Source organism: Anoplophora glabripennis, unplaced genomic scaffold (genome assembly GCF_000390285.2).
Source record: "Anoplophora glabripennis isolate ALB-LARVAE unplaced genomic scaffold, Agla_2.0 scaffold104, whole genome shotgun sequence".
NCBI classification, from domain to species: Eukaryota; Metazoa; Arthropoda; class Insecta; order Coleoptera; family Cerambycidae; genus Anoplophora; species Anoplophora glabripennis.
Window position 1 is genome coordinate 981,890 of NW_019416210.1, and position 14,265 is coordinate 996,154.

Consider the following 14,265-nt stretch of genomic DNA (forward strand, 5'->3'; position numbering starts at 1 on the left):
TTATAAGAAGGGAATAAATGCACATTTAAAATGTTTCTACTCTTTCAATAATATTTTTTCATTTTATTTTCGAAAGAAGGAGTATTTTTCAAGGGTTGAAAGGTTGCAATCAATAAAAAAGATTGTTTAATCAAGAAATCAGTTTTAATTTGACAAAAATGCATGATTAAAACGTTTTAAGTTGAAAAAAAAAATGTTTATATTATTTTCATCCAAAGGAGTGGTTTATAAAGGTTTTTCCGGGTTGAAAATTTGAGATACATTAAATTTCATGTTAAATACCACATAAAATTACTCATACTGCATAAATAAAAAAGATTTGATTACATAAAATGCTTAAATTTGTATTTTTTCTTTTTTCCAATAAGGGGTGGTTTTCACCCCTTAAGAACAAAAAACACACCTAGTGCATATATAAGGTTTGAAGTGGGGGGTAAGACGAGCCTAATTCTAAATTTTGACAAAAATCGATGCATAAAAAATTCGGAGGTATTACTATATTTTCAGCTACAGTAACTGGGCTATATGAATGTTTCAATTTGGGACTGTAGTTCTGTCATTCTATTACTACTTATTAAATTTAAATTAAATTGTAATGAAGAGAAGCTGATAAAACGGGGATTTAAATATATTAAAAGGTTCCACTGGAGATTGTAACATCTTTAGAGTTCTTTGAGGTTTTCTTCGATGTGTTCTTTTCTTCAAAAGATGAAACGAGCATAAATGCTTAATTAGAAGGAAAATATTAAATTCTGCAATATAATAATTATAATAATTAACGTATACATTATACCTATAATAGTCATAAATATCATTTAGCCTTAAGTAGAAATTGAAGAACCCTAAGAAAATATCTGCTTTGATAGACTCCAGAAATGTTACGATGATGTCACAATAAAAAATATTTTGAATAGGAGCTCATTAGGGTATAAAAAGTGTTTTACTTTATTTTTAATATGTTATAATACCATTCTCTTATAGTCCGAGAGCCCAAGGCACATTTTAGTGACCAATAGTGCCACGGTTGATTTTCATCCATATGAAAGGACTTTTATGGTATATAAGCGAATCGATCTTTAACTGCCGCTCTTCGGATGGAGGTGGGCGTAATAGGTCCACCCCCGCGTTGAAAAATATCGAAGAAAATTAATAGTACCAAAGCTGAAATTGTTTGTATACTTTGTTTATAACAATAAATGATAAAACTTCACATTTAGCTGAGAAAATGTCGGTGGAAAACGCTTCAATTGCAAAAATAACGGTCAAAAATAAAACTGCTTTCATTATTTCACTGTTATTCTCAAGATTTGATGATGATTTGATAAAAAATTTAAAAAAAAATCTCATATTTATAGTAAATTTGGTAATGCGCATTGAAGTATATGGGGATGGGAATATTGTTCCAGTAATGTACAGGAAATATAAATAATTTATATTTTATACAATTTTGCAATTCGTTTATGATTAATTATGGCAACAAAATATGAAATAAGGTTGTAAATTACAATAGGAACCATTTGGTATTTTTTTCAAAATTGACATGGGTAATGGGTAATACGTTTTATTTACGTTATTGAATATTTTGTGAATGAAATAAAAATATTAATGAAACAAGTCCTTGCGCCAAAAGTAGAAAGTGAAATTTTATGCCACATAATTCTATTTCTACTTTTATATTTTGAAATATTAAATCAATTATTACTTACATGTTAATTACATTTAATTGATTATGTATTATTTATGTAAAGAAAGGGTAAATAATTATACAACTAATAAGGAATGAAAGTAATATTATATATTATAACATAATGTACCCTTACTTTCATCTTTGATTTTCGTTAAGTTAATCCAACTGATAATAATTGTTTTATTCTGTTGAATTTTCAAAACATTCATCAATCTAAATGAAAAAAGCATTACAGATTTAATAGTATATTAAATACAGGGTAGCTCATCGAAAACGTACCGCAAGGCATTACAGGGTAGTAAAGAACTTTTCGGCAAAATTACGGTACGTTTTCGATGGGCTGCCCTGTATAGGCACATATTCCAATATGTCAAAAATTAAATCAATTATTTTTTGGAACTCATTTTAGTTTTAGATTGAACTGGTGTGTAGGAAACAAAATCAAAAAAATAGAATCATAGAATGTGTGGGAAGTTAAAATATTTTCTTGAGCGAAATCAGTCATAAATCAATTTTTCTAAAAATATCAACCAAAATATATCTACTAGGACTTATTCATTTTCATTTCGCGAAGTAGAAAAAGAATTATTTCCTCGTAGGCTATTGACTATATCCAAAAAACAGGGTTAAAAAGAACTATGACATTCGAACAATTTTATTGCATGAATCGTTCAAAGGGTCATTGTAGATGAAAAAACCGCGGAGTGCTATTAAATTAGAGGGTGGAAAATGAAGATAGGGATTGAATCAAAATTTCCCTATATTTCATAGGAAAAATTATTTAGCGAATTGAATTTCCCATCGAAATGGCTTATTTAAAAAATTTAAAGGAAAATTTTATGCAAAAAATCGTTAATAAACAATTTGAAAAAGAAGCAAAAAATTAAATTTTTTGCCTCTAGTTTTCTTTGAGTAAAGATAGGTATAGGCATTGCTTCATAGAAAAAAAATAGATAAAATTTCCGTCAAAACAATAGGTTGTTTTGGGATGAAAATTGACTGAAATATGGCCGCTCAAACTTACAATTAGCCAATTTTTCGATTTTCGTCGCGTTTACCATTAGGTATTCGTTTTAATTCTCGTATTTTGCAAAAAAGGAAGGAAAGAGTTTTCATCACATGAAGGGTCATAAAAATTAAAAAACCGCGGGGTGTTATTAAATTAGAGGGTTGAAATTGAAGATAGAGGTGAAAATGCACTTTTGCAATTTTATATATATAGCACGAAAACGAAGTAAAGTTTCGGTATAGTATAAGTAAGGAATAAGATTTTTTGATTTTTTTTTACTTTTTGGACTTTATTTTTTTTTAGTAGAAGTAGGCAAAGAAAATTGCTGTACAAAAAAACTAGATAAGATTCCCTTCAAAATGATGTTTTCAAAAGTTTTTAGACTAATATTAACTGAGTTATAACTGGTCAAACTTAAATATTTTTTAGATTCTCGTCGTTTTTAACATAATAATGATTATAATTCTTATTATCTTTACAACAAATTGGTTCTTTACTTAATAAAAAATTATTTCAATAGTTTTATTTGTTAAAAATAAATAAAAATTTTCACAAATTAGTCAAAAAAGTACTACAGCGAAATTTGGCTACATTTAAAAAACTGAAAGAGGTGCATTTTCACCTCTACCTCCAATTTCCACCCTCTAATTTAATAGCACTCCGCGGTTTTTTCATCTACAATGACCATTTGAACGAGTCATGTAATGAAATATCTTGAACGTCATAGTTCCATTTAAAATCCTGTAATCAATAGCACATCGGAAGGTTATTCGGCGTTATCTGCTATAGCAAATAATTTTCAATAATTAATTGTAAACATAGGTAGTCAAAATGATTTTTATCTGCAAGCCTTGTTTATTAATATCATATGTACTGATTGTTTAATTTACATACTATGACTAAATGACTAATAGCACTGGAATTTTTATATCAGTTCGTTATGTCCCAAAAGTTACCACGGAATGTTTTGAAATGGTGGTTAATTCCAGTTTAATAGCAATGTAAATAAAGGGTCATCATATTTTTATTACCTACTATGTTTATTAGAGTAGTTACTTTTCTAACAATCTTACATGCAGGGTATTAATATTAATTAATTTTACTAGTCAAAATATAATGATTTTTATCTACAGGCCATGTTTATTAATATCTCCTGGACTGATTGTTTAATTTATATAATACCAAAGATGCCCTACATAAGAAACATGAAAAATATATCTGTCCTTGTCCTGGAGCATTCGCAAAATTATTAAAAACTTTTTTACAGGCATCGAACAAAACAACAGAATGTTTATCAGTTAATTGAAGTCAATATTCCCAACATTCAACGTTCAATCTGCATATTTTTCATGGAATTCCCTTCACAATCACGCCACCGTCACATCAATATTTGTTTACTTAACCTTCATTTCAAATCTAATGTACATATCAAATTTAATGATTACACTTTTTCATATAACTTCTGAAGACTGGTTTTTAAATTATTGACATCTAAGTTACAACTAAGATGTTTTTTATTGTGGTCAAATTTATTTAGTTAAAGTTACCAAGGAATATTTTGAAATGATGGTTAATTCCACTGTTTAATAGCAAAGGGTTAACATATTTTTATTACACTGTTTATTACGACAATTACTTTTAAATACTCTTTCATAGAGGACACTATTAATGTGGAGATATACTGGGTGTAAGCAGTTTGACTGCCATTATTTCAACATGAGACAGAGTAATTATAAATGAACTAAAAAGTTGTATATTACAGGGGCGTAAGAGATTAACAGTTTTCAAAATACAGCGAATACTAATATTGGGAGTTTCATCACAACGCGAGAACAGCGCTTAACCTGCTGATGCACACACGTGTATATGCGGTAGACTTGTCCTACGGAAAAAATGTAAACAGCTATTATTTGTGAAACATTTAGTAAATTTCAAGACAGTTGTTTTCCAATTTTTAAATAAATAAAATAAAATGTATCGATTTTATAGTAGGGAGATAGTGTTGTGCTTAAATTTTATCTCGAATTTTAATAATTATGAATCTCTTAAAACAGGAACTTTACTTATAATCAAATTACGTGTTTGAAAAATATGTAATTAAAGTACCCAAAGATTCACGTCGTCCAAATAATCATACGTATTAAAAATAATTTAGGTACTTCCACCAAAAAGCAAAATTCAGCAATTTTTAAACACACAAGTACAAAACAAACTACAATATATGCCCAAAATGTCCACTGCCATTTTCGATGCACGCACGACACGAGAATCCAATGTTCGGGCACTCGCTGAAAAACACCTCAAGAAAAGGAAATAGTGGAACGCAAAAAACACTCCTACACGGTCGAATCCAGATACCAACTAAATTGCGAATTGGTGGTTGCTGGACACCTTAATACCTCGTGTTAATAAACCGCCGCCAGCCGTTGTCACATTGCTTGATATAAATTTTATCGAATTTTAAATTTATTACAACGCTAATTATTTTTTAGAATTAAGCATAGAGAAGTTCAAAAAAAGTGATAAACATTGTATTTTATGCACACAGTTATGTAAATATTCCTTAATTAATCGAACTTTTGTACAAGTTGGAGATTTTGATAATTTTTTTCTCGGAAATGGTTTAGGACCCTTGTCATATAAGGTTTATTGTTTATTTTAATGAATTCTATCGTCTGTTAATATTAAGGCAGTCAAACTTCTAGCACCCTGTATACTTTTCTTATGGCACATAAATCGCTTGTCGAAGGAAAAATCTTAGATCATATTCGAGTTCCCTACACTGAAAGAAATGGGCTTATTAAACTGTTTATCTAGAATAATGTGTATAGCGCATATTAAAACTTTTATAACCAATATACAACTTTTATTAAAAAAAAATCAATCATCTCCAAACTCCTTATTCAATGAATTTAACTGGAAGGTGCTTAATACACCTTATGCATCTATGAAATAAAGGTTATAATGAATTACTTATACATTATTAGGTGTTATAGACTTTATATTCCAGTTGTATAGTAGGGAAGATTTGTTGTATAAAGACCAGTATCCGAATTTGTATATAACAATTGTATTAACAGAATTATTCGTTCTTATACTGAATATGTTTCCGTTTTTAACGTGTAAAACGCGTCTTATAATGGTTAAGTGATCGTCACCTCTCGGTGCATAATCGGTTATGATCGTTGTTAAGTTATATTCATAGTCTTGTAATAATAATCATATGTCAGACCCGAGAGCGAAGTGCGCCGACTCAATAAGAAACCTGGCTATTCCAGCCGCTGATTTAGGGTTCGCCGCACGAGCTCATCCCTTCTAAGATTTCAGTAGCATGCTATGCATGAAGCAGAACGGTACTCAACTATCTTATACAGTCCACTTTTATTGTCCATACATGTTCAATCATTGTCAAAATAAACACACAAAACCACAACGTCTTTATTATCTTTACTCAAGAAGAGAAAATACAACAATCGTAAAATTTCCGACAGTCCGCTGTGCATCGACTTACACACGTCTAGTTTGATGAAAATGGACAGTATATGCACATGTTTTGTGGGATACATGATCATATCGCGTTGTGTGAAATGGAAAATTATTATGTAAGTATCTAACTGTTTTATGGCTTGTAATTGTTTTGTTTTTTCAAATGTAAATCTTGTCTAAATCTTAAAAATTATTATTTTGTAGGTCCTATTAGAAATCGCTGATGTTAAGTTTTACATAAGATGGAGGAACAGAAGGTTAACGGTGACAAAGAAGAGCATGGGTATAAAGTCAATCAACCAGAGGAAATAAAATTATATGGAAAGAAGCTCAACCTTTCTGGGGATGCTTCATTCTTAAGGTGGAAGAGTTATAGTGCAAATTCTCATGTAATACAAGAAAATACGGGTGCATCGTTGCTAAGAAAATAAACTGGACAGTTTTGGGAGCGATTTGTCATCATTTTTAATGCTTAAAAGTATGTTTTATGTATGTTTACATTAGAACCTTAGCTTGTAATTACAGTTATCCAATAAAATTTCTGAAAACTTAATGACATATGTTTTTAACTCATACAGAGTATACAACAGTTTAATACATTTATTATTATAAAATTTATAACCAGTACTAGATGTTCTAATAACGATATGAAACACTTTAATAACAGTTATTGCTATTATTTCGTAAAGGGTATAAAAAACGTTGTATACTAGTTATACTTACAATAATTTAATAGAGAATAAGGTTTATAGTCACTATACAACTGTGCTAACAGTACGCGTTTTATATCCAATATTCACCTGTTTAACTGTCACATATAGTATACAATGGTCTTATAATGGTATATAGAATTCTAATAAGCAATAAAACGCATTTCTTTCAGTGTACACTCAATTTATTAAGGTTGATATCCCCACGGAGTACATACTTACTTAGTCGTATAATTTATGTCGTAGCATTGTTCCAGTTCTTTTTTTTAACTTATTTGCCGAATTCCAGAATGTTCAACAGAATGTAAAGAAAAATTAACGGTACTATCATTTTTAGTAGGCCCAAATGCGTAATTGTTTTTTTTTCTAAGGTAAACAAATTGCAAAAATTGATTTTTTCACTCCGGAAAAATGTTAGGTTTTTTGGCACATTATAAACAAAAAAGTTCCTATGCACTATGCCTCTAAAATTGATAATTTTGAAGTTATAAACAATTTAAGTTGCTAAAAATGCGAAAATGACGATTTTCGATGGCCGATTTCCGGGTTAAAAATTGTCATTTTTGATGTTGCCAGGTACCTAAATTAAAGTTTAAACATTCCCCTACAAGATTCTGAAGAGTTTTTGGGACTCGCCTTATTCTAAAGCCTTGGTCTTTTAATTGTGAATAATGCACTATGAGCCGCGCGCACGTCTCTAATACGTAAATTTATTACCAAAGATCTATTACCCAAAGACTTAGTTAAACAATGTAAATGTACAAAAAACTGTAAGACTAAAGCTTGTTCTTGTAGGAAAAACTATTTCACTTGTGTACCTTTATGTGGTTGTAACATAGAACAGTGTGAGAATTCTTATGATTATAATTATAATATGCAGTATTAAATAAATGTTAATAAAAATCAAATGTATTTGATACTATTGCCCTTTTATTTTGTTTTCTGCACTCTATTCGTACAATTTTGAATTAATTAAATAAAATTGTTATGAATTATGAAATTTAAATAATCAATTTTTACATTATTTTATGAGTAGTAATAGTAGGTACTTAGAATGCTAAATGACATAGTTTTTCCTGCAAGAACAACCTTTAGTCTCACAGTTTTTTGTACATTTACATTGTTTAACTAAGTCTTTGGGTAATGGATGTTTGGTAATAAATAATTCACCTGTTTCATTTTGTTAACCAAAAGCCGTGAAATCCAAATATTCATATTGAGGAAAAATGTAACTTGTCCATACGTACGTTTGTAAAGAAGCTCTTAAGACGTGTAGCTTTAATGCATCGGAAATGCATGGTATTTAACTTAAATTAATACCCATTCCGCTACAATGAGAGAAAATTAATTTTCTAGCTTCATCGACTGTTTTGCCTTGCTTATTTAATATTTTTAGGTATAATCTTTGCAATGCATTAAACTCTTCGTTGCTTAGTTCAGACATAAAACATAAGCTGAATCCGTTAGACGAAATAGCGAATCCGCGTATGAGTATAGCGCTTTATTAACAATTAAAAAACAAGGCTTTAGAATAACGCGAATCCCAAAAACTCTTCAACGTCTTGTAGGGGGATGTTTAAACTTTAATTGAGGTACCTGGCAACATCAAAAATGACAATTTTTAACCCGGAAATCGGCCGTTGAAAATCGTCATTTTCGCATTTTTAGCAACTTAAATTGTTTATAACTTTAAAACTATCAATTTTAGAAGCATAGTGCATAGGGACTTTTTTGTTTACAATGTGCCAAATGGAGTGAAAAAAAAACAATTTTTACAATTTGTTTAAAAAAAGTTTGTTTAAACAAATGGGCACCAGATTTCCAGCTGGCATCATCTTGATTCATGTTAAGGAACATCTCACGAATCTGAATACAAAAAAATCGACTCGGAAAATTTCTCCCACGAATGCGAGGTTTTCGCTCTGTCTAATTATCAGGTAACAGAAATGGATGAGGGCCATTTACATATTCTACATTGGCAGGAAAATTTTCGATTTGTGTCAATATACAGGGTGTTTCATATAACTCTGAGAAGATCTTAAAATATGCCGATTTGTTATGTATTTTTTTTGGAATGTACCACTGAAGAAATATTGGCCTTTGAAGATGAGTGTTACATTTTGAAAAAAGATAATATTTCAGCAATGCCTTAACATAGAGCAACCAAATTTGGTACATGATTTGCGTTTATTGTTATCTTTAATTGGTAAAAATATGAATTTGTTGGAAGCCCAATAGGTCGGACTAGGGCGCACTATCAATTTTTTTATCAGTATGCCAATTATTAAATAGTTTCATCTGTATTACAGAAAATTTAATTTAAAAAATTCCTTTACCCTTACAAATGTTTACGTACGAAGCTGCACTAACCCTAGTTGTGAACCACCCTGTGGGTTTAAATATTTTAACATTCTTTAAAGAATTTAAAACAATTACTTTTAAAAACAATTTAATTAACTATTACAATACCATTTTCATATTTGTTACGGTACCTACTAAAATACCTGCTAATTAGGTACCTATGTTTTTAATTCTTCATTAACATTCCGATTTATTAATGTCAATCATAATTCGACTTCAACTATTTAAACTGGTTGTCACAAGATCAGATAACCCTAAAGTATTTAAATTATTTTAAAAAGATAATTTTACAATGATATTATCTTGTTTCACATACTTCATAAATATTTAAATAGGTTTCTTGACAACATATGTCAATATTTGTTGTATATTAAAAATAACTGGTCATTAAGTTTTGTTCTTCTAAGTATTCCGACAAGGTCAACTAATAATGACAAAAAACTGAAACTGATTTTATTATTTGGATGTAACTGATTGATTTGCCATGAACTATATTCATTTTATTTAATAAGAATTAATTTTTAATAAATAAACTGAATATATGCAATCATCAATACAAAATGATGAAGTTGTCACAAAAATTATATTTGAAATTTAGATATTCATTACAGTAATTAAATTAAAGCAAACACGTGTTTCAATGTCACACTACATCGCAATTTTAAATGCAAATAAGACAGCTTACAGGTTTGAATAATATTTTTATTAGTATTTTAACAAGTATAAAAGAGGTGATGAGAAAAAGATAGTCATTGAATTGGAACTCATGATTTGTTTGCTGCTGACAACGGAATATCACAGATATAATTATGTAAAATAAAAAGCAGAAAGCGACGAACGATAGAGTTTAGCAAACAAACACGCTACCAAAACAATAAATGCAGTTGCATCATCTGCATCTCAACCACGTTCAATACGTTTCATGACTTTAAGGCTAGCTTGTAACGAGGCGGAAGAATGAAGATTCCTAATGATGATAGTCTCCTCCAAAGGAAGAGAATCCACCAGAACTGAATCCATGTCCTCCAAAACCACCTCCAAGTCCACCACCAAGACCACCTCCTAGACCTTCATCATGACCGGTATGGACGATGACAGGCACTGGTTTCTTCACGATGTTGATTTCTGGAATATGTACTGGCACTGGCTTATGCACTGGGACTGGGTATGGTTTTGGGATGTGGACTGGTACCTTAACTGGGTATGGCACCTTGTATGGTACCTTAACTGGCACTGGGTAGCTCTTGAGTACCTTCACTGGGTAAGGTTTGTCGACTGGGACGGGGTATGGTTTTGCTACATGAACAGGGTATGGCTTATCGACCTTAACAGCGACTGCGTATTTCACTGGGTAGGGAACCTTCTTCTCTATATGTACTGGATAGGGGTGGGGAACGGGTACTGGGATTTGTTTTGTGAGGGTGATGTGGCTGACGTGTCCGTGGCTTTCCAAGCCCCCACCTAAGCCTCCACCGAAGCCTCCTCCAATACCGCCTAAGTCGCCGCCAAGAGAGAGTCCCCCGTGTTCACCGAATCCTCCTAGTTCAAGACCACGTTTCTTCTTTGCCTGTTCCTCCGCCAAGGTCGCTGTCGCCAGCAAAACGAAGCAAACCTTTAAAAAAGAACGAACATACATTTTGGATCTTATTCATACTTAGTAGTAGTAGTTGTAGTTAAATTTCGTCTTGGTCTATGTTCAAAGTGGTGGAGAAACAAAAATATGAGATAATTTGGAAGGTTTTCAACATTGTTTAAAGACTTTTATAGGTAGGTAAAGGTAATGTTACAATTTTACAAAACAGCAAAAAGGAACTGAAAACAATAAAAAAAGTTTAGGGTTCAATTCCTGAGTTGATTTAGATATTATTTCACATAAAGAAATGGGACTACATTACGCATAATATACAGGTTGTTTCAGAAATGAGTGTAAAAAAGAGAATATTAAAAAATAAGATGATTATTTCCTACAGACCATGAACCCATAGTCGTTTATTTTTTAAACAAAGAGCGTCAAAAATTATTTTTTACACTAAATTAAATTTTAGCTGTATCTTTCCCAAAAAGCAATATATTTAATTAAAATTAGGTACAAGTAAGTATATAAAGATACTAATATGTGTTCTTTAGCATCTGCAACTACCTCTCCTAATAACATTTTAATACATTACTTTATTGAAATTATGTTTTTAACCACAACATAAAATTTCATTGTATACAAAAAATGTACTTTTGTTAAAATAATCCACTGTTTTTGAGTTTCAATTTTTTTAATGTACAGAGTGTCAAGAAAAAAGCCAGCGATAATTCGGGTGTAATTTTCTTGGATGACAATAAACTAATTTAGATCAATTTACCTTGGTAAAATCTAGTATCCACAGTATTTTGATTTTCAATATTTTTTGCTCTTATTTATATGGACAATTTTTATAACAAGCAGAAAACAGAAGAGAAAATGACCTTTAAATATGAGTAATCTAAAAAATTTCCTAAAATCACCTTATGAAAAAAAGTTTATATTAACATGTCTCCAAAAACCAGTGACATGCGCGTAGGCAATTGTTTTAAAAGGCAATATGTATGCCTCTACATAATTCTGTGGTAAAAAGGCAAACAGAAAACGTGCCTGTTTTTAGACTGTTTTAATGTTACTAATTGCACCAAAAAAATTAAGGCCAATATAAAGAAAAATGTAGTAATTTAGTGTTGCTAAAATAGCTAATTATGGCATATTTATATATTTTTTTACTTATGTTTGAATTGTTTTTATATAATTAAATCTGATAAAAGCCAATCTAAGATAAGTAAACATATACCTTTTTACCAAATCAATAATTTTTTGGTAATCATAGGTTACAATATTGACATAACGATATAAGTAGACATGAATATAGAACATTGTTCATTATAGGTATGTAGATTATTTCTGAGGCTTATAATAAAAATATATTAAAAGCACATATCAATTTAAAAATTATTTATAATTTGTTTTGCTATATTAGTGTGAATTGAGTACTAAATTAATGTCGTAAATGTAGTTCTTCATACTTTGGACGAGCTCCCTCTATTCGCTTATACATACTGAAATCTATAGGTCAAAGCACTATGAATTAATAAAATTGCAATTTATGAAAATTAATAAAAATAAAATGTTTAATACAACTTCATGATTAATGATATCGAAAATTGAATGACTCAAATGAAAAATCTAATAAAATTAAATTTGTGATCTCACCTCTGTCAGAAGTTCTAATTATATCACTTGTTATGCCCATTAAAACGGTTACATAACTGTATGTCAGGTATACGCTTTATTTTATTTATGTACATTATTGTTAGATAATTATTAACGACTATCTAGAATATGAAAGGCTTCATTTGTTGAATATTTAGGAATGTTCTTGTAATTAATTAATTTGAATTAATTTAATACTTCTAAAGTAAAAAAAAACAGATAAAGCTATTAATTTATGATAATTCTATAAAAGAAAAACGAGTACCAAAATTAGATATAATTAATAACAATTTAAAACATATATACCGATTATAATATAATGCAGATATTTTGAAAAATTATTTATTTATTCATCCATGTACATTTTAAATTAAAGTAGGTACTTAGGTTACCTATATAGGTATTAATATAAAATGAGAATGTACAAAATTTCAATTAAACCTTATTAGAGGTGTAAAAATTGATTGGATTTTGATTGTAATCTATAAAATGAAAAATTTATGAATCTATATTACCAAAAAATTTTGTAGAAAATGTAAGTACATATTATAGACATTGTTTCCTAAGAGTTTCAATAATTATGTGCAAATACCGCATTCCACTTTCAAGTATTACTTAATTTCTCAATTAAATAATAAACAATGCAAAAATTGTACATTACTGTAACATACTAATTAATAATTATTTTTAATTATTCCTTAATTGTTCTACTTACCAAAAATTTCATATTGCTGAGATAAGAAAACGACAGAAGATGCAACTGTTAACAAATTGCACCAGTTACTGCCTTATATACCTAGCCATCCTCCCCTATTTTTTTATAACTTTCTTAAGACCGTAATGCGCTAATCACGGGCCCATTAAATTATTCCAATGAAATAAGTAATAAGTGGTATCAGACCGAAAAGAATTACAACATATGAAACAAATGTTAATCTATGAAATTTAGTTCATTAGTACCCTCGGATGACCAGTGTTAGCAGGCCTGTTGTTATTGCATTTAAATATATCTAGGTATATCTTTAAATAATAAACCTTATAAACCAAAAATAAAACAAGATTTTTTATATTTTAAAATATTTAGGATGTGATAAAACACATAATTATGCACATATTTTTCTACTATTTTACTTATTTTTGCGTTTTTGGAAGATGCTCATTTAAAATACAAGTTTTGTTGAACACAGGTAAACAAATCTGTCAGATCACATATTTTATACAGAATGTGCCCCTTAATATTGTTTAGAAACTATGTAATACGTATTTTATGTAGCTACTATCCATAGGCGCAGGGTAGTAAAGGGTTCAAATAAATGTTTTTGTTTATTATCGTATTTGTCTGTACTGTGCAAATATTTTTTTTCTATCTCGAGAAATAAATTTAGCGAATAATTTAAATAATTGCCTATAACTTTTTCCGTACAAGTTTTTGACACATTTTTTATGAATTTTCTGTATCTATCAACTGAATATCTTTAACCACAGCGATTTGTGTGAACATCTGTAAATAATTGTAAACGGAATCAAACGGGTTGTCAATAGTCAGCGGTTTCAAAAATGTTTCTTCAGATTACTGTGGTATCGCAGTAAAAAATTATATTTACAGACATTTTCACTTAACATTCATTAGAAAGTATAAGACGTTTTTAAATATGTAAAAGCCATATGTGGAGGGGAGTACAGAGTTCACCTATGAACAAAAATTATATTCTTATTTGCATACTTGTAGATATCGTTTGCAGCAAAGAATTTCTTCTATCCTTAGAACAAACAAATTGGA

General features: G+C 29.6%; 1 protein-coding gene across 1 annotated transcript; it reads right to left on the minus strand.

Annotated features, from left to right (window-relative positions):
- Window positions 1–9,939: 9,939 nt before the first annotated feature.
- Window positions 9,940–13,236, minus strand: LOC108904816 (tetra-peptide repeat homeobox protein 1-like). Its single transcript, XM_018707492.1, has 2 exons — window positions 13,201–13,236; window positions 9,940–10,865 (listed from the first exon to the last, which is right to left on the minus strand). Exons 1-2 carry the CDS (start codon window positions 13,210–13,212, stop codon window positions 10,221–10,223), a joined length of 657 nt encoding a protein of 218 aa, XP_018563008.1. The 5' UTR covers window positions 13,213–13,236; the 3' UTR covers window positions 9,940–10,220.
- Between the last annotated feature and the right edge of the window lie 1,029 nt (window positions 13,237–14,265).